The sequence below is a fragment of the Triticum urartu genome, chromosome 3, assembly GCF_003073215.2.
Source record: "Triticum urartu cultivar G1812 chromosome 3, Tu2.1, whole genome shotgun sequence".
In the NCBI taxonomy this organism is placed as follows: domain Eukaryota; kingdom Viridiplantae; phylum Streptophyta; class Magnoliopsida; order Poales; family Poaceae; genus Triticum; species Triticum urartu.
The window spans coordinates 8,937,211-8,958,358 of NC_053024.1; the positions used below are offsets into that span (position 1 = coordinate 8,937,211).

General features: G+C 42.1%; 1 protein-coding gene across 1 annotated transcript; it reads left to right on the plus strand.

Annotated features, from left to right (window-relative positions):
• The first annotated feature begins 341 nt into the window (after positions 1–341).
• Positions 342–12,185, plus strand: LOC125546458 (sodium/hydrogen exchanger 8-like). Its single transcript, XM_048710714.1, has 24 exons — positions 342–414; positions 964–1,311; positions 1,440–1,490; positions 1,611–1,702; positions 2,170–2,247; positions 2,331–2,488; positions 3,049–3,150; positions 3,231–3,348; positions 4,103–4,155; positions 4,237–4,302; positions 5,081–5,125; positions 5,287–5,342; positions 5,566–5,750; positions 5,880–5,930; positions 6,006–6,113; positions 7,043–7,274; positions 7,964–8,266; positions 8,775–8,872; positions 9,108–9,239; positions 9,354–9,572; positions 9,681–9,887; positions 10,895–11,153; positions 11,262–11,563; positions 11,662–12,185. Exons 1-24 carry the CDS (start codon positions 342–344, stop codon positions 12,013–12,015), a joined length of 3,690 nt encoding a protein of 1,229 aa, XP_048566671.1. The 3' UTR covers positions 12,016–12,185.
• The last annotated feature ends 8,963 nt before the right edge of the window (positions 12,186–21,148 follow it).

Sequence of the window (21,148 nt, forward strand, 5' to 3'; positions counted from 1 at the left end):
CGAGTTTTGGGCTAACTACCACAGACTCCCTCTTTTCAGGTTCGTATGCCAACTACCCCCATACCCTAGTTCTCCGCCCCTCGTAGGAAAGAAGAAGAAGAAGAAGAAGAAGAAGAAGAAGCAATAATCGGCGGTAACAAGAGTGACGTCATCCTAGATGGGAATTGCGAACCCGGCTAGGTGTGGCTTGTTGCTTGCGGTTGGCTGTGCTCCTCGGCTAGGCATCGACATCATGTCGTGTGGGCTCTAGTTTTGACGAGTGGGATTGGTCAGGGATGGTGCCCCTTGCGTAAATGTGCGACACTCCTGGCGAAAGCTCTGGCCAGCTTTTGTTAGCGTCGATGAACGATCGGGTGCCGTTGTTCCTCCATGGCGGCGTCACCGAGCAGCTTTGGCGCTTCTTCCGGTCGCGAGGTCTCTTGTCTTTGTGAAAATAGATATTCGACTTATCAAATCGAAGATGTCGATGCCCTCCATCAGACGAGGAAAGTCGCTCCTTTCTCTGAAGCATCATTTCGAAGACGAGACCGATTGAAGTGCATTTGTTTGTGGGAAGACCGATGGATAGATGACGTTGGAGGGCTCACATTTGACGTCATTCGACAAAGGAGATGCCGGATTCCGCTCCTCTCATCGGATCCGACTTGTCTTATCTGTGTAGCGGGGATCGGCGAGCTCGATCCCGACGGCTAAGCTTCCGATGCAGCAGATGAAGCTTTGCTCTGCCCGACGACACCTTCAGATCGGTGAAACAAGAGTCGTCGGGTCATGAGTGCGATGGATGATGACGATGATGGCCCGGTCCGGGTCACGAGGGCCACGACATAGCTACAGACAAGGAAATGGGCAGCAAAGTTGACCACGTTTGCACAAGAAGCCAGATGGCGATCCAAAGCGCCAATTGTCACGTGACGGGGACACACACACATAGTAGTACAAACTAAACTGGTGCCGTCAGATGAGATGAGATTCGCATCATAAATAATCTAGCGATTACTCTGCTCTCCGCCGCCGTCCCATCTGATTCTGACGTGTCCACCTCGCCTTGTCTGACCCCACAGCGAAGAAAAAGAAAGAAGTGGCAGCCAGCTCCCCTGAGCCGAGCTCGCCGCAGTACCGTCCCTTCTCTTCTCCCTCGACGGCGGCGGCGATGGGGACGGAGGAGCCCGGGCTCCCCCAGCCCCGACGACGCGGTGCTCTTCTTCGGGGTGGCCCTCGTGCTGGGCATCGCCTCCCGCCACCTCCTCCGCGGCACCCGCGTCCCTTACACCGTCGCCCTCCTCGTCCTCGGCGTCGCCCTCGGCGGCCTCGGTGCGCGGCCCCCCCCCCCCCCCCCTCCCTTTCCCATCCCAGTCCCAGTCCCACCTCTGCTCAACTCATCCGTCAGATGCCAGTTCGCAATTGTATTTATTTCATCCCCTCTCTTTGATGCTGCTCAGAGTACGGGACCAAGCATGGCCTCGGCAAGCTCGGAGCCGGCATCCGTATCTGTAAGCTCACCCCACCCCGGATGATGGATATTATCTAGTTTTCGGAATCAAATCGGTAGTAGTACTAGTTGACTAACCACCCCTGGCCTGCTATTACTAACTGTCATTCCAATGTTGCAGGGGCTGCCATAAATCCTGACCTCCTCCTGGCTGTCTTCCTCCCCGCCCTCCTCTTCGAGAGCTCCTTCTCCATGGAAGTGCACCAGATCAAGGTACCTATCTTCACATGGCTGTCTATCTGTCTGCCTGTCTGCTATGAGATTTGAGTCACATCACTGAATAAGGCTGGTCTACAGTGAAGAAGAGACTTTTATTTACCTCTTATTAGGCTCTTGCTGGGTGAACATTCAGTCTTCGTGCCAGTCTGTCATTATGGACCGATTTGCCATCGATCCGGTTAGTGTCATATCATAGGCTGATGCAGATAATCCGTGACAATCATAATCCACCAGGCACCAATACTAATTGTGGCCGGCAGCCCCTCTTGTCTGCTAAATAAAGTAGCTCTGCACACATCACATTTGGCTTCTCCAAGTTTTCTTACAGGATGTGAAATATTCGCGCTTCCGGTAGTGCTATATACATCAAAATCTTCTCTGCCAGCTTCCAGTTCTGAGCTGTCAAAAACCGCAGTTGCATACATGTTTGTTCAGTGTATACTCAAGTGTTTGCTTTGCAGAAATGCATGGCGCAGATGGTGTTACTTGCCGTCCCAGGCGTGGTGATCTCAACAGTTTTGCTTGGCGCCGCTGTAAAGGTATGTATGTATGTGCCTGGATTGACAACGGACGTAGGCCATTCATTCTAATGTTCTGATGCTAGCTAGTTAATTTGCCACAGCTCACTTTTCCCTATGACTGGAACTGGAAAACATCATTCTTGTTCAGTGGACTGCTTAGTGCAACCGATCCTGTTGCTGTGGTTGCTCTTCTAAAAGACCTAGGAGCAAGCAAAAAGCTCAGTACAATAATTGAAGGAGAGTCCTTGATGAATGACGGGTATGCTACTGTGACTCACAAATTATTCATCTTTTGATTCTTATAATGCATGCTTTTTTTCTGCCTGCTTGTCTGTTCCTCTGTATTTTATTGGGAGCAAGTCCATTCTTGAGAACAAAAACACAATGATTGACTCAATATATCGATTAAAGGTTTTTGTGTTATGTTTGCCGTGTCTAGAAATTACCGGGGAAAGTGCTTTAGAATGTGTGCTTCACAATTAAATTTGAAGTATTCGCTAGTACAGTTGTTTTTGTGTTTTCAGTTCGTTCTTTTATTTTGAAATCGCACCATGTAGGAAGAATACACCGAAAGGGGTTGGGGATGGGGTGGGGTGTGGGGAAGAAACCAGCTCTGCATGTTCATAAGAAAAAACAATGAAAAGCTCATGTTTAGTTGATACTGGAAGTAACCGACAGTGATAATTCTGCCCTCACAGAACTTTGAACCGTAGCTAGCGCACCCACCAGTGGGGTATTGTATTGTTACCAAATTGCGCCATGTACAATTATAAGATTGTTTTGGACTGTATTTGTACTTAATGGCCTTGTATTCTACAGGACTGCTATTGTTGTCTATCAGCTATTCTATCGAATGGTGCTTGGAAAAACTTTCGATGCAGGGTCCATCATAAAGTTCTTGTCACAAGTTTCACTTGGAGCGTATGTGAATGGTTTATAAGTCTGAACTCGATGATACAAAAATGATGCTACTGATGCTAATCGGTATCTTCTTTGACCAGTGTTGCTCTGGGCCTTGCGTTTGGAATTGCATCAGTACTATGGCTGGGATTTATTTTCAATGATACAATCATAGAGATTTCACTTACCCTTGCTGTCAGCTATATTGCTTTCTTCACTGTAAGATAACCAGCTGACGAACTATCGAAGCTCTCATATTTCTGTTTATTATATATTTTTTGTCTATAAGGACATGATTTGCTCAGTGTTTTGAAATAGGTCACTGCCTGGAATAATTTGTAGCACTAGTCATAGAATGATTGTCAAGCAGCCCTTTTTGCAACACCAGGATGCTGTTTTACTGGTAAACTGAAATGGCTTTCAAGTCTCCTAGATACACAATAGCAAAGTCCCCATGTGGTTTTAAGTCACGGAACTGGACAGACCTTATTGTATTTCCTCAAGTATAATTGTATGGTTTGAACAAACATTCCAGTTTTGAGGGTATATCAGAGGATTCATGTTGGAATCAAAATTCTATTACTGTTTATACTCCTGATTCTAACTTCAACTAACTTGGGGGATGTTTGGTGAGCGAACTGTATGTATGTCATGCGAAAGAACATTGGCTTTTCTAGGAACAGGATTCTAGATTTTTGATATACCAAAAATGGTTCGATTGCCATTTTTTAACCTACGCCAATAGTTTTACTTTCTTTCCAGCTTTTGGACCTATTTACTGTGTACTGTTAAACTGAAATCAATCCATATGAGATTTCAATTTTGTTTAGGATAATAAATATCAGTGTTCATTGATTGGAGCTTGCCTTTGCTTGTGCATGAATTATTTTTTCTCTCATGTGTTCTGCAAGACAATGACCAGTCCTCTAGTTTTTTGGGTGCTATTTTCTGTTACTAATATTTTTCATATCAGGCGCAAGATGCATTGGAGGTCTCTGGTGTTTTAGCCGTCATGACCTTGGGGATGTTAGTAAAACTTGTCTTCACATTCTGATTTGCATATCCTTTGCTATCTTCACTCCAATATTAACTTCGTCATGTCGGCAGGTTCTATGCTGCTTTTGCAAAAACTGCTTTTAAGGGTGACAGCCAGCAAAGTTTACATCATTTCTGGTATGTTCAAGCAATATATGCCACTTTCTATTGTCAGCAAAGATCAAAATTTCTCAGCATATGATCAACCGTAGTAATTTTAGTCAAATATATTAGTTTTTCTTTGTTCCTTATGTATCCCGTGAGTTCCATGAAGCTGTTGATGCTGGATTTCTGTGAGCATTGTCTGGAATTCAGTAGATTTACATTTAAACCTATGCCCTCTTGTAAATGTAAGATAATCCCCCGCAAAAAAAAAATGTAAGATAACAAGTTTGTAGCAGTCAGTTATTTGTCTACCTGTTAAACTTCAGATTTGTATAATTTTTAATGACATGCAATTTCATCATCAATGCCCTGAAATGTCATTCACAGCTTATATTGGAGTTTCTAAACACCAAAATAAAATGCATGAAAAATAATGATGCCCTAAAGCATCAACAACAAATTTATCATTTAGTGCAAGATGCTGGTATCATCATACAGTGTCATTGCATTCTTGTCTCTTTCTTTTCCTGGGAAATTGGATTGTAGAATGTACATTGTGATCCTTCAGTTCACGGTACATTAAGCATTACTATGAATTCTCATTTAAGCCATCATATAATGGCTTATTGATTCTTTTGGAGCGTCTTTGTAGTCGTAACTTGTGTGAGGGCCTAAGTGTAAACCTCTTGTAAAAGGATATGTGCTCTCCATGTTGGAGACACACATGATCTCTCCAGTTCATGCTAGATTTTCTTACGTTTTATGTGATGTGTGCACTTCATGTCTGATTACTGTTTTTACTTGTATTCAGGGAAATGGTTGCTTACATTGCAAACACACTTATTTTCATACTGAGGTATCAACAACTTTGAACTTTTCTACATGTCCCAATTTTTTTTCTGATACATCTGTTTTTGCCTGGCTAAACTAGACCATGCTTGCTTTTGTTTGGTATGATTAATGCTTCAAATATGGGTACTGTCATCACAATGTTTCATACATCTGAACTCCCTTCAGTGGGGTTGTTATTGCAGATGGTATACTACAAGATAATATTCATTTTGAGAGGCATGGTATGAATCTTCATGTATCTCTATCCACTCTTCAATGTTTATTTTGTATCAATAGGGACATTTCTCGGATTTTGATATTTTCATTCTTTTTTTGGGAGGGTGAGAACACAGTAGCACCTAAGGAGTGGGTGCACCTGATATGTTCTTCCGTTCTATATTATGAGCTTGGTTCTAACCCATCTTTGCATCGTGGGTATAATTCTCTTATCTCTTACTATTTTAGGCACATCATGGGGGTTCCTTCTTCTGCTCTATGTTTTTGTGCAAATATCGCGTGCTGTAGTTGTCGGTGTTTTGTATCCACTGTTGCGTCACTTTGGGTATGGTATGGACATCAAAGAAGCCACAGTTCTTGTTTGGTCAGGACTGCGAGGAGCTGTTGCTCTATCACTCTCTCTGTCCGTTAAAGTAAGATTATTGCACCAGTGCCTTTGATCCTCACTTATCTGTTGTTACCATTATGTGCATATTTGTAGACATCTTTTTAAAAACTAATCCACCATTTTTTTGAGATATTAACTGAAATTATTTTGCTAGCGTGCTAGTGATTCATTTCAACCTTATCTGAAACCAGAAGTTGGAACAATGGTATGCTCTTTCTCTTTTCCTGAAAAGTATGATTTTTTATATTGGAGCTTTGCTGATCTTATAACTCTTTTGCAGTTTGTGTTCTTCACAGGTGGCATCGTGTTTCTGACATTGATTTTGAATGGTTCTACCACACAATTTTTGTTGCACCTACTTGGTCTGGGAAAATTGTCAGCTACGAAGGTTAGCTTAACAAATTATTATCTGTGGTTTCTTCTGATCTTGGGATTAAAGATTTTGCTTAACTGTACATTTGCATGTTTTACTAACCCTTTGAGCTATAACTCATAAGGTTAATAAGTGAACTGGCCCATTAGGTGTTAAGTTATGCAAATATTTTGTCCCAATCTATGAGCTCAAGGATAGTGATGAATCGATTCGTCGTACACAAATAATGAGGCTGAGAGTACTAACACGCCCAAGACATTATTAAGAAGACAACAGGTTTATTCGCCCCACGAAATAGATCAACAAGATTTGATCTGCCCCACAGGGGTTAAACCCATGTTGGCACAAAGACACCAGTCTTCTCAGGATATTGATTATTGACCTGAAGATTACTCTGAATGTGTAGGCTCCATTTATGAACTTTGCATGTTAAATTATGAATAAATAAATAATAGTCTCTCTTTTGGTCGAACCCTTTTGATTCCTTGTGGCTTCAAAAATTTGTTTATAGAGCCTTTCATTACTATTATTATCATTAGGCTCTTTTTTTATCTACTCATGGGTGCATATGTTTGCTGTGATTGTTATCTGCAATCAGAAACAACAGTAATTTGGTTTCACATCACATGTGATCGATGAATGTGAACTACTCCCTCCTTCCATCTATATAGGGCCTAATGTGTTTTTCAAGAACGGCTTTGACTATTGACAAGATTAATAGTACATGACATGCATAATGTGAAAATTATATCATTGAAAGCTCCTTTCACATACGAATTTGACGGTATGCTTTGTGTAAGTTGTATGTCATATATTATTGCTCTAACATTTGGTCAAAGTTAGCCTCGAAAAACGCATTAGGCCCTATATAGATGGAAGGAGGGAGTAGCATAGTTATGTTCTCTTCATGCTCCAGTTTCTAATCTGATTTCCTGCAACTGTAGCTTCGTGTATTGAAGTATACACAATATGAAATGCTAAACAAGGCATTGGAGGCTTTTGGTGATCTCAGGGATGATGAGGAACTTGGGCCTGTTGATTGGGTTAATGTGAAGAAATATATCACATGTTTGAATAACTTGGAAGATGAACAAGCACATCCCCACGATGTTCCTGACAAGGACGATCACGTACATACCATGAATTTGAAGGATACCCGAGTGCGGCTTTTGAATGGTATGCAATATAGATGATAATGTGCTGATTTAATTTGATGTTTGGTTGATTGATCAATTCGCCTTTGTTTTAGCTATATCTTTTTCAGAATGCCAAGATGTGTTTGTTTATGAGGTACATACATATATAAAAGAGTAAAATGCACTTATATCCTATCAAATATCATGTTATTTACCAATTCTTGCTGTCAATACCCTATCAAATATCTTGCTAGTAGCAAGCACAAAATTTTATTACATGTGTTGTCGCTGCACACACAAAATTTTACTAAACATGATTGTAGCTGATCCATAGGCCGCCTTCTGTGTCGGTTGTACTTTTGGTACATATTTATCTAATCTCTGCATGAATTGGAATTTGCACTTTATTGGGGCCATCACATCACTCTTTTGTGAGGAACATCTTTCATTTGTTATGTTAGGAACTTATGGTTTCTATGAGTTCTGTGTATCTTATTAATGTTTTGCATCCTTTTATTTTCTTTGTTGTCTTTGCTCTTGAGCTATTACTTGATGTTTCATTCATGGTTCTGCCTTCTCTTGGAATAGGTATGAGAATATGCAGTATCATACTACTACCTCTCTTTTACTGTATCTGTCTATGGCCTACCAAAGAAGCACCAAGTCTGAAATGGAGGGAGTAAACATGATTAGTTTAAAAAAAGATTACTGACTACAGATTTTTGTCAGGTGTGCAAGCTGCTTACTGGGGAATGCTTGAAGAGGGACGAATAACTCAATCTACAGCAAATATTTTAATGAGATCAGTTGATGAAGCTATGGATCTTGTCTCTAGTCAATCATTATGCGATTGGAAGGGTTTGCGGTCCAATGTCCATTTCCCAAATTACTATAGGTTCCTTCAGATGAGCAGGTTGCCAAGAAGGCTTGTCACATACTTCACAGTAGAAAGATTGGAGTTAGGATGTTACATCTGTGCGGCATTTCTCCGTGCTCATAGGATTGCGAGGAGACAACTACATGATTTTCTTGGTAATATCCTTGACAGTCTTTAAATTTTGTCCTGTGCTAGTTTTATACCAGTTATTTGACCTATGAAGTGCAGAAAAATGTACAGAAGAAATGTCTGTCTCAGTAGTTGGTGCCTATATGAGAAATGCTATGTGTGAGAGTGTTTGTACATATTCCTGGTGTAGGGGTCTATTGTTGTAGTTCTTAAGTGGGAAAATCAAGTGGTACTTACCTTAAGCAGGGTTTGCTTTCCTGTAGACTCAGCCAGTTAAGGTATTTAGTACTCAAACTGGCGATGTCTTGATGGTGTGATATATCCTTCATTGCAAACTTACCTGGTATAGCAAGATCTGACGGTCCAAATGATTTGAGCTTGTTAAGGTCGAACCTGAGCAACTTTTCTTTGTTTCGCAATACCATGAAAAGCCTGTCAGAAATCACCTTTTTCTGTTTTGTGGACACTGGAGATTAGCGATCCGAATCCATTTCACCATTTCCATTATTTTTTAAAATTTTGCTTGTTCTTCAGGTGATAGTGAGATTGCAAGAATTGTCATCGATGAAAGTACTGCTGCGGGGGAGGAAGCTAAAAAGTTTCTGGAAAACGTTCGTGTTACATTCCCTCAGGTTGTGGTTACAATGTGCTAATATCATTTTACTAAAATTATTATGGGTTCGCTAGCCTCACGAAATCTTGATAAATTCGTTCAACTAGCAGTTTTATTTGCAAAACTTGAGGACGAAAGCACATTGTCTGAACTAAAATGAGACTAGTTCAGCTTCATGCACATCTAGTTTCCTTTTTCTTTTTCTTGCGGGGGCACTGTTAACTAGATTCTGAAGCTGTTTCAACACTTTTCAGGTGCTTCATGCGTTAAAGACTCGACAAGTAACATATGCAGTATTGACACACTTGAGTGAGTACATTCAAGACCTCGGGAAGACTGGGTTGCTTGAGGAAAAAGAAATAGTCCATCTCGATGATGCTTTGCAGGTAGTTTCGAATATATTATTTCATTTCTTGTGATGAAGTGAAAATCACTTATCTCTCTGGTTTCAGTTCACAAATCGCCATATACTAACTCCGATAAGTTTATTCATTTGGTAGACAGACTTGAAGAAGCTTCAGAGGAATCCACCGCTGGTGAAAATGCCAAGAGTTCGCGAGCTTCTAAACACTCATCCTTTAGTCGGTGCACTGTCTGCTGATGTTCGTGATCCATTGTTAAGTAATACAAAGGAAACAATAAAAGTTCATGGAACAGTTCTATACAGAGAAGGCTCAAGGCCAATTGGTATATGGCTTGTTTCGACTGGAATAGTAAAGGTATGTTTCTGCCTCGAGACCACTTCATTACATTTTGGTCGAAATATAAACTTTCCCACTCTAGCTGTTTCAATAATGAACATACCCCTTGCTATTTTTTCCTGGCAGTGGACAAGTCAGAGACTATGCACCAGGCATTCGTTGGATCCATTTTTGTCACATGGAAGCACTTTGGGTCTATACGAGGCATTAACTGGAAAGCCTTATATTTGTGACATTATTACAGAATCGGTGGTGCATTGTTTCTTCATTGAAGCTGAAAAAATAGAGCAATTGCGCCAGTCTGATCCTTCTATTGAGGATTTTATGTGGCAGGTATGCTCTAATAATACTGCCTCTGCCAACCCATGTGCTCATTAACATTTTTGACTCTTAGACATTTCCTGCAATGCATAATCCTTTTCTGCTCTGTTGTTTCCTTGATTCTGCGAGTGGGAGTGAAGCCCTTTTCTTTATGTGGTTCTCAATAGGGTTAAAATTCCTGCTGGTTATTGATTGATAGTCCTGTAAGCCTGTAATGGGAGGGTGGGTGGCAGCGTTTGTTCTAACAAGTTTTGCTTAGAGTTGCTTCTAATTTCGACACTAACATCAAGAAACCGGGGGTTACCAAGAGATAATTGTCCAAAAAAAAGGGTTACCAGGAGATTGTCCAGATGCAGCAACTATGCAGCAATGAGCTGTAGAGGAGCATAGTCTAAACCAACGCCTCCATCGAGGGACTCACATCATCATCGTTAGATTCGAACAATGAGGTCAAGTCCTAGATTTTCGCCTGGGCAGCATATCAGCGCCCCATCGAGGGACTGTCGACTGAGCCCTCAACGCCACCATCACTGGATTCGGTCAAAGACTGGACAACCACGCCGTGTTTTCATCTGCAACCACCCTAGCTGATTATTGCCACCACTAGTCCTCAAATCTGCTTCATCTTTGTATCAAACTATCAATACCCATGCACATTATTGAATATGTAATACTCAAAGCAGCCCAAGTGTGTATGAACCTACAACAATTGTTGCAACTTGCTTGGACATTTACTTCTCTTCACCTAAATCAAATTATCGAAACTTGCTTGGGCACGTCGCATCGCACAATTTATTACTCCCTCTGATCCAAAATAAGTGTCTTAGTTTTAATTCAAATTGAACTAAAACCACGGCACTTCTTGGATCGAAGGGAGTACGTATTAAGTATTATTACTGACGTTGAACTTCCACTGTGGGACTAACCCATCACTACTGCTCCAATAGGTCTGGTGTAACAATGCTACCTTTTTTCACATAATCTGATAGACCTTAATCATTCATATGCCGAAATTACAGGAAAGTGCTCTAGTCATTGCAAGGATTTTGCTCCCTCAGATATTTGAGAAAATGGCAATTCGTGAGATGAGGGTTCTCATTTCAGAAAGGTCTAGTATGAACGTCTACATTAAGGGGGAAGCCATTGAGCTTGGGCATAATTACATCGGTATCTTATTGGAAGGATTTCTGAAGACAGAGAACCGAACTTTGATCACAGCTCCAGCTGTGCTGCTGCCGTCAAACACTGATTTGAACTTATTTGGCCTGCAGTCTTCAGGTTCTCTATATTTTCATCAATCGAGCAGTGGCTGTTTTCTAAAGCAAAAAACAGTGATTTATTTTGTTCTAAAAATAATTGAATGCTGAAGTGCTCTCTTGTTTACAGCCATGAATCAGATAGACTACTGCTATACTGCTCCCAGTTATCAGGTGGAGGCTAGAGCAAGGGCCATCTTATTTGAAATGAGGAGGCCAGATATAGATTCCGATCTGCAAAGAAGTGCATCGTTGCTTTCTCCAGCACTTGGACCATCACGAACACAGAGCAAAGAGCATGTCGGTTTGCTCAGGTGGCCGGAGAGTTTCCGGAGATCCAGCGGGCCTGGGAATGCAAGCCTAGCTGAAATCAGAAGTCAGCCTGGTAGCTTCTCTGCTAGAGCCTTGCAAGTCAGCATGTATGGCAGCATGGTACGTATGAGCCTTTTCATCTATTTTGTCGATCTCATAGTTACTTATGATCTTTGATCAACTCAAACTAAAAAACTGGATCAACAACTCATTCACAGACGGATGGCATGCACCGTGCTCGGCGGCAACCGAGGCTCGCTCATGTGGAAGGAAACCAGAAGCACAGTGTGTCGTATCCAAAGGTGCCTTCAAGGGCAGCCGACACACGGCCTCTGCTCTCGGTCAGGTCGGAGGGCTCCAATGCGATGAGCAGAAAATCTGCTCCTGCCCCAGCGATAGCTCCTGCACTCGCTCCCTTTCCGCCGCCCCTAGCAGAAGGCCGGCAACGCAGGGCGGTAGGAGAAGATGACGACTCGAGCGATGAGTCCGTGGGGGAAGAAGTTATCGTCAGAGTGGACTCTCCCAGCATGCTGTCTTTCAATCCACCCTCCGGCCCACCGCGAGGCAGCTGACGGACGGTTGCAGTATGTACCGATATTTTCTTCTTGTTGTATAATAAACTTTTGTGACCAATGGTAGTATGGTACCATGGTGTGTGTATATCAGTATATGTGTAAAATGCACGATATGTTGTATAATCGGTGGCAGAGATGGCAGCAACAGGTTCTGTTAACTTCAACCAGTAATGTGGGTGAGACTTGAAGCCTGGCATAGCCCTGTAGATGATCCTACTTCCCCCCCTTTTTTTTCACTCCGAGATTGAATGCAGAGATCACTTATTTTTTAAGTGTGTGCTGTGGCCCAACAGTTGTGGTCTATGAAACTACTCAGGTCATGAATATCTTTTGTTCTGCTGCCTTATGGAGCTCATGGAGTTTTTGCAACAAATTCTGTTTTCAGGAAAATGATGGAGCGGTTTCATCGAGGCGTGGTGCGCGCGTCAGGAGCCGCACTCTGCACCGATGGAAGATCGTCTGCAAAACCTCTCATCGGCCCTCCTGGACAGAAATCCTGCGCTCCTCGACAAGCTCGGGGTCGAATTACTGCGTACCGCTTGGTAAACCCGACTTTTCTGATCAAACTCGTCGCCTGTTCCTGTGGAAGAACACTAGCTGGTTCAATGTTTAGTTTCCTAGTAGATTGTTGTGTTTCCCTCTCCTGTGAACTGTAATGAACTTTTATCTACTGAGGAAGCTCTCAGCTTTCCGCCGAGTACGTTGTACTGCTACGATGTTGCTTCGTTGTGCTTAATGGAGCAGGGAGGCAACCCCTTTTGATGTAAAATAAATACAAGCTTGTGATGGTTTAGGTCACAGCTGCTTGTGTGTGTTTTCATGGGAGCTATCTGTCTTTTGGGCTTGGGCAGCATGTAGAGCCATGATGATGAAAACTGAGGTGAATTAGACAGCAAAATCATGGCATTCCAGATCCAAAGATTGCTATGTTGGAAGTACTCTAAACTATCCAAAATCGTAGATGTGAGCTGGGTTAGTAGTTTCTCTGCAACATCTGGTGGTGTCTCTGGAACATCAAGAATGATTTGGTTTTTTCACAAAGAATGCCGAAACACCCTGCTGATGCCATATTTTGTGTGCTCTTATTCATGCTGGAATGGAGGATTCTTTGGCAAGTGAATCACAAGTCGTCTTTGAGGAAATTATTCGTGAAGGAGACATCTTCGACTTCTGTGCTGCGTAGTCTGCAAGTTAGTCTTTTTCCTGGTTACCCGTAGTTTAAAACTGTTGGTCTAGTTGTTTTGTGATGTTTACCTGTTGCCGGAGAGACGTCTCTGGGAGTGTCAGGTGTAAAGATCATTGCCATAATTTGTACTGCAAGGATATGTACTAATAAAAAAAATGTCTTATACGTATTAAGTTACAAATCAGGGAGTTTAGTTTCAGAAATCGGCTATGGCTCCTGAAATTTTAGACTCTATTTCCTCTGGATTTGCGCTCCAGAGCTGGATGAATAATGTACAATCTGGTCTGGTATGTACCATGCATACGTTGAATTCTTCTGCATAAAACAGCCATTTCAATGCTACAGCTAGCCATCTACTACACCACTACGTACGTACGCGACAGTGCCTGATTTCTTTTAGAAAAACAAAATAGCCGGCCAAATATGGAAGGAAAAAGCTTGGCTTCAGGCGGCGGATCACATGCGAACATCCGCCGTCATGTTCGTGCGATGCGTGTCCTGCTTTTCCTCTTCGATCTGTCCTTTCTGTGTGACGAATGGATAAGGAGCAGCCGCTCAATCACTAGATATGATGTGGCCGCTTCTTACTTCACTTTTCTGCAATAATGTTTCTGTTGCAAAAAGAATTGTAACAAGCCCTCTGCTGCAAAAAAATATTAAAAATGCAACGAAATCTTTGCTGTAAAAAAATTGCAACAAGACATCTGTTGCAAAAAAAAAAGCTGTAAAAAGACCTTTGTTGCAAAATAAATATGCGCCTTGACCTATGTTGCAAATTTTTTCGCAGCAAGACCTTTGTTGTAGAAATTTCCTACAACACAGCTTGTGTTGCAATGGTAGAAGGTGACGTCTGGCCGCTCAATCCGTCAGATCCGATGGTTCGTAAGGCGGCGGATCTTTTAAAAAAATTCACCGACCGACGCTTAGCAGTGCCCAATATGGAATGCATCTCCTTTTCTTTTAGAATCACGTACGCGACGGTTCTTGCTTTCCCCCTCTTGTGCATGCATGCCAACACAAAGGAAAAACAAAATACACTGCTTTCTCCTAGCAGCGAGTTTGTATATCTAGAAAGTGCGTGCAGCGGGCGCCGATCACCTCTGGTGGGCAGTAAAAACTTTCAAAGCAAGCAGTAAAATCAACTCGAAACAAAAGGAACTCTTTCAAAGCAAGCAATGCCTGTCTTTCCTTAGGCTATTGTAACGAACCAGAGAGGAGGGGATCGGAGTAGGTGAGGGAGAGCGAGAGAGAGACTTGGAGAGGAAGAAGAGAGATTGCTTCCAGAGGAAGGATTAGGAAGAGTTGACAGTCTGTTACATCGCATGCCCTGCCACAGGCGGCTGGCTGCCCCTTTTATCACTCCCTCGCTCTCACACACACATTCTTACAGCTGGGGCCCGATCCTTGACACGTCACACTGGACAAGTGGCGGACAAGTGGCCAGGTGTGACAGCTATCTGCACGCACACCACATGCATGGACGGAGCAAGATGAGGCCATGGTCTTTTATAAAACTAGGTAGGAAATGCGGCTTGCCGCACCCGGCAGCATAGCTGCCGGGTATATTTATGTTCAATCTATTTATACAACCGACGAAGCATTTCAAGGTATGCTGCCGGGTATATTTATGTTCAATCTATTTATACAACCGACAAAGCATTTCAAGTATAAAAAAGCGCAAACACAATAAAGTTCATATAGAGTGGTACTCCTTCAGAGAAGAGTTCGAAATAGATAATATAACATCAAAAAATGTCACGGAACACAATCGTTCAAACCCAGCATCCAATTCACTCATTTCAAAGCTTAAATAAAAGACTGCATGGATAGTCCATAGTTATACAGATCCAGCGTGATCCTTGTCTGACCTGGGACTGATAGCACAAAGAGGCATCATTGATACTTGAGGAATAGACAGAGGGCAAAACTCCTTCAAGGTAACGTGTGCTCGCCTTTGAGCAACATCATCCCTGTTTATGTATCCTGGATGTTGGGGATGATAAAGCAGTTAGATGTTGACATTCAAAGGCATATCCACAAGTGATATCAGAGTATGCAACAGAAGATAAATAAGTTTTCTTGAGCACATTGTTTATATGTATCAAATAATACATAAGAAACTAACACTGAGTTAGTACGCTACATTTTGATGTTTACCTTGAAATAAAACCTCTTCGTTTTCTGGATCATATATGCGTTGATGGGTGATTAATAATGGAAAATAATAAACAGATAATCATAGGATGCGCTGAAGAAATTGAGCACATATATTATTCAAATTTTGAGCAGGACACAAATATTATGTAAAGCGAGCTATAGACGTCGCAAAGAGGGTGGCGATGACAAACAGGGTATACACAATTTTAAAGGAGAATGCATATATAAATAACGCAGCATTGGGATCTATACCCAGCATGCCATAAGGACAAATGCAAAATAATGAAAGGATGACAATTGTATGCGAGGAGAGCAAGGTCTGAGCAGTGCATCAACATGTGTTCTTTGGAGAACCAACTCAGCTTGCCGGCGATGCTGTAGAGAACAAGGTAGCTCGTTGTCTACAATGAGATTTATATCCACATTTTAATTTGATAGCATAGAGTTGCATTTAAAACAAAATCCACTGCTTAGTTAGTATTTAGTATTGGGCAAGCACATATGGCAACAAATTTAATTTTCTTTAATAGAGGCAAGCGTGGCTTGTTGTGTACAATGAAATGAGATGTACACATTTTAATTTGTTAGCACATAGCCCAATTCAAAATCATGTCGCTTTGGAAATATGTGTGTTTTTCTCCGTAATCTCATGTCTGAGCAAATAAGCACACTAAGAATTTAGATCCTTATGCATAAAAAGAAAAACATAAAGTTTCTTTGTAGCTCAGGCTACATGGAACCTCTTATCCTCAACCCTCCAGCCTTGCTTTGAGATTCGTATTCTCCAACTAACTAACAACAAGAAGATTTCTCTTTTTTGTTTCTCGAAAATGAAACAACATATGAATTTCAAACTTTGCAGACCGAACAAACATTAGAACATCAATGTGTGAAAAAACTTTCAGATTTTTTGGTCTGATATAAATATACAAAATGAGATTTTCTTTGAATAAAAATATTATTTCAAGTATTTAAAATGCATGAAAAAATCTGAAAGTTTTTTCCTATATTGTAGTTAGAATGTATTGTTGTTCTGCAAAATTTGAAGTTCATATGTTGTGTCGTTTGAGAGAAACAAAAAAGACAAATGTGTTTGCACGGATCTTAATGCATAAATGGATGGCAAAGATAAGGGGTACCGTGTAGCCTGAGCTACAGAAAACCACACTCAAAGAAAAACCATTTTTGTGAGTGTTAAGAAAAGTGTTTAAATAAAAACATATTTTAGTGTGCGTGTTAACCCCGTTTGAAACTGTGAGTGCTTTGAAAATATTTGCATTACTTATGCCATAGTCAACTACTCCCTCGAATCCAAAGAAGGTGACGTGACTTTAGATCGGAGGGAGTATAAAGAGATAAAACATCAAAAGTATGTAGTAACCATACATCACAAAATCAAAATCAAAATCAAAAGACTGGAAATCTTCATAAGTGAGGGGAAAATGTTTTTCACAAAACTTTTCATAGATTATTACTTTCCTTTTCTCTCAGAAGTGCACACTATAGCAAAGATAATTAAGATGCACATTTGGATAACTACAAAATCATATAAACCACAAATACTTCAGTTTGACTCGCACTGATTTGATGACAGGTAAGGAAATAGAATATCAATGAGCTCTCGTCTCCAGGATCTCTTGCTTCAGCTAATAGTGAGTAAAAGGGCAAACATTACAAAACACAGCGACACTGAGCCACACCAATTTCAAAATTACCATTACAAAGCAGATCCCAGAATTCATAAAGTTTCAAAGACACTAAAATCTGATAGTTACGATAGCAACATGGGAGAGTCGATTGACATAGACCAGAGCAAAAATACTGACGAATGCATAGATTTTAGCATGCATTGCAATTAGCACTTGACCTCTTTCAGCTCATGTGAAGTACAGGAAAGTGGGCACTGTGCGAATGCAGTAAACGTCTTGCCGATCCAGGCTGACGTGTTGCGTGTTAAATAGAGGGGTGCGAGCCCTAATACGCGTACAGGTTTGTTGGAGAGATTACATCTTGGGAGAGAAGAATACAAGAGATAAAACGAGATAAAGAGTACAAGAGTATCCCGTATAACTACCCCTCCTCCGGTGGCGATCCTCCTTGCTGTACACGCTAACCATATAACGCATATATGTTTAACATCCTCCCTTAATCACAACTTCATCAAGTTGAGATTATACTTGAAGACTTCAAAACTTTTTGTGGGAAGAGCTTTGGTGAAACCATCTGCAACTTGGTCTTGGGAGTGAATAAACCGAATGTCTAAGAGTTTATTTGCAACTCTCTCACGGACAAAATGAAAATCTATCTCAATATGTTTAGTTCTAGCATGAAAAACTGGATTTGCTGATAAATAGGTAGCACCTAGATTATCACACCATAGACATGGAGCTTTAGTGTTTTTCATACCTAGTTCCTTCAAAATTGACTGCACCCATATGATCTATGCGGTTGCATTGGCCAATGCTTTATACTTTGTTTCTGTGCTAGATCTAGAGACTGTGGCTTGTTTCCTTGCACTCCAAGATATCAAATTTGGTCCAAAGAACACTGCAAAACCGCCAGTTGAGCGTCTGTCATCTAAGCACCCTGCCCAGTCTGAGTCAGAGAAAGCACTGATAAGTGTGGAGGATGACTTGCTAAAGTTCAGACCAATGCTCAATGTATTTTTCACATATCTCACTATGCGTTTTGCAGCAGTCAAGTGAACTGTGGTAGGTGCATGAAGGAATTGACATACTTTATTAACAGCAAATGAGATATCTGGTCGTGTCAATGTCAAGTACTGAAGAGCACCTACCAGGCTTCTGTACTTTGTACTATTCTCTGCGTCCAGAAGTTCTCCTTCAGCAAGAGATAATTTTTCTGTGCTAGATAAAGGAGTGGGTGCAGGCTTACAACTTTGCAGACCAGCCTTTTTTACTAAGTCAGCTGCATACTTTTCTTGAGAGAGATAAAGACCATCCTTGTGCTGCTTAACCTCAATACCAAGAAAGTAGTGTAGATCCCCTAGATCTTTGAGAGCAAATTCTGCACTTAAATCCTTCAACAGTGCTGTTATTGCCTCATCAGATGAGCTTGTCACAATTATATCATCAACATAAATAAGAACAAATATGAATATTCTTGACTTGTTATAAATAAATAACGAAGTGTCAGATTTTGAAGGAATAAAACCAAGTGCTTGCATCTTTTTACTGAGGCGATAATACCATGCTCTTGGAGCCTGTTTCAGTCCATACAACGCCTTGTCAAGTTTGCACACATGGAGTGGTGCCTGTGCATTTACAAACCCAGGAGGTTGTTTCATGTAAACCTCTTCTTCCAGAACACCATGGAGGAACGCGTTCTGAACGTCTAGCTGTCGTAGACTCCATCCCCTAGACACAGCACAAGACAAGACGTATGGTAGCTGCTTTAACAACTGGACTAAACGTGTCCTCATAGTCAATACCATATATTTGTTTAAAGCCCTTTGCAACGAGTCTAGCTTTGTAACGGTCAATAGTTCCATCAGCTTTTCTTTTTATCCTAAAGACCCACTTACAGTCAATAAGATTTTTACCTTGTCTTGGAGGAACCAAGTGCCACGTTTTATTTTTCCTTAGTGCCACAATCTCATCATGCATTGCCTTTCTCCAATGTGCATCACCAAGAGCCTCTTCAAGAGTGCTGGGTTCTCCTGGTTCACCTGTTGAACAGATCATCCCATGCTTTGTGATATGTTTATAATCAACGGGTTTAATTAAACCTTGTTGTAGCCGTGTGCGATGTGGAGTAGTGGCAGGAGGTACTACAGAGACCCCCGGCGCAGAGGATCTCGCGCCTGGATCAGACTAGTCCTCTGCCGATCCCGAGGAGGATCCGAACACAGCTCCAGAACCTGCATGGGCAGTAGTAGCAGCCGGGTCGGGATCTTCGGTGGTCGCCAGCTATGACGCGCGCGGTGAATCAGCCACAGAAAATCTAGGCCGACAAGCATCATCATCTCCTCGTGATGGCCTGGGCCCTGCTTCGACAGGATCTGTCCCCGCGCTTGTCGCGCGAGTCGCAGCCCGCCGCTTGTAAACAAGCTGTTGGGCCTGAGGCCGCGCGCGGTCCAGGCCAGTGCCGGCCCGCCATCTGTCTAGCGGCGATTGGTGCGCATGGGGAGAATCTCCGCAGCCTTCCAGAGCCCGCCGCGTGGCTGACGCGGACGGCTCGGTGCGCCCACCTGCGGCTGGCTCGGCTGTACGCGCACCTGCGCCTGCGCCTGTCGGGTCTGGTGCAGCAGATCCACGGCAGAGCTCCGATCCCGAGGTGGATGCGCTGCGCGGCAGTAGATCCTGCCCAGATCCCGAGGAGGATTTGTTGCTCAGGCTGGGACACATGAAATATGGAGCTGCTGCACTGTTTTCTTCACCATTTGCTGCGATTTTTTCACCGCTATTTTCTGCATCATCACAAGACTCATAAAGACCATCAGTAGGGTTAGTCAACATATGATCATCACAATTAGTAATGCCCCCTTGATCATAGCCAGAGAGATGGGATGGTAGAAGCAAGATTTCCTTGCGTAGGAGAGCACCGACATTAGGGTGTAGGTCCGCAAAGGGAAACTTGGTCTCATCAAACACGACATCCCGTGAGATATAGACCCGGCCGGTGGAGATGTCAAGGCATTTGACACCTTTGTGCTGAGCACTATAGCCAAGAAAAGCACATTGCTTGGATCTAAGCATGAGTTTGCGATTATTGTACGGACGAAGATTGGGCCAACAAGCACAGCCAAAAACACGGAGAGATGTGTAGTCTGGTTTGACATGGAGAAGGTGTTCCATAGGTGTTTCATTATTGATGACACGACTAGGTAGCATGTTTATGATGTGGACAGCGGTAAGAAACGCCTCATCCCAGAATTTGAGGGGCATAGAAGCTCCTGCGAGAAGAGCCAAACCGACCTCAACTATGTGCCTATGCTTTCGTTCGGCCGACCCGTTTTGTTGGTGAGCGTGTGGGCAGGATACATGGTGTGATATGCCAATGTTTTGGAAGAAGGAATTGAGTTTCTCGTATTCCCCTCCCCAATCCGATTGGACAACTATAATTTTGCTGTCAAACTTCCTTTCAACTAGTGCTTGGAAGTTCTTAAAGACTTGAAACACGTCGGATCTTTTCTTAAGAAGATAGATCCAGGAGAACTTGCTATAGTCATCGATGAAACTCACATAGTAAGTGTGTCTGCCAACAGAGGAGGGAGCAGGACCCCACACATCAGAAAAGATCAATTGCAAAGGTTTAGTGGAGACACTAGTAGATATAGGATATGGTAGCTGATGACTTTTAGCACACTGACATGAGTCACAAATAGTTTCAGTGTTTCGCTCACCAACAAACGGGAGCTTATTTTTCCTAAGTAACTTTTCAACTAAAGAAAAAGAAGCATGTCCTAAACGATCGTTCCATCGTGTGGACGAAAACTTGATAGCACCACAAGCTTGTTTATTGAATCTTCTAAACTCCGGAATCAACGGGTAGAGCCCTCGAACACATCTACCTCGATAGAGCACTTTCTTCGTTGCCTGATCCTTAATCAAAAAGAAATAAGGGTGAAACTCGAGAAAGACATGATTGTCAATAGCAATTCTATGAACAGATAGAAGATTTTTGTGGGCACTAGGAACATGCAAGATTCTTTTGAGATGTATTTTTCGTTTGGGGGTATTAAAAACTGAATGACCAATGTGACATATGCCCATACCTTCACCACTGGCCATGTGGATTTGGTCTTTTCCACGATACTTCTCCATG

Coding starts and splice junctions, on each gene's coding strand:
- LOC125546458 (XM_048710714.1), top strand. CDS start 342: ATGAACGATCGGGTGCCGTTGTTCCTCCATGGCGGCGTCACCGAGCAG. Junction 3,349..4,102: donor GCTATATTGCTTTCTTCACT/GTAAGATAACCA, acceptor TTTTCATATCAG/GCGCAAGATGCATTGGAGGT. Junction 5,343..5,565: donor TATTCATTTTGAGAGGCATG/GTATGAATCTTC, acceptor TTACTATTTTAG/GCACATCATGGGGGTTCCTT.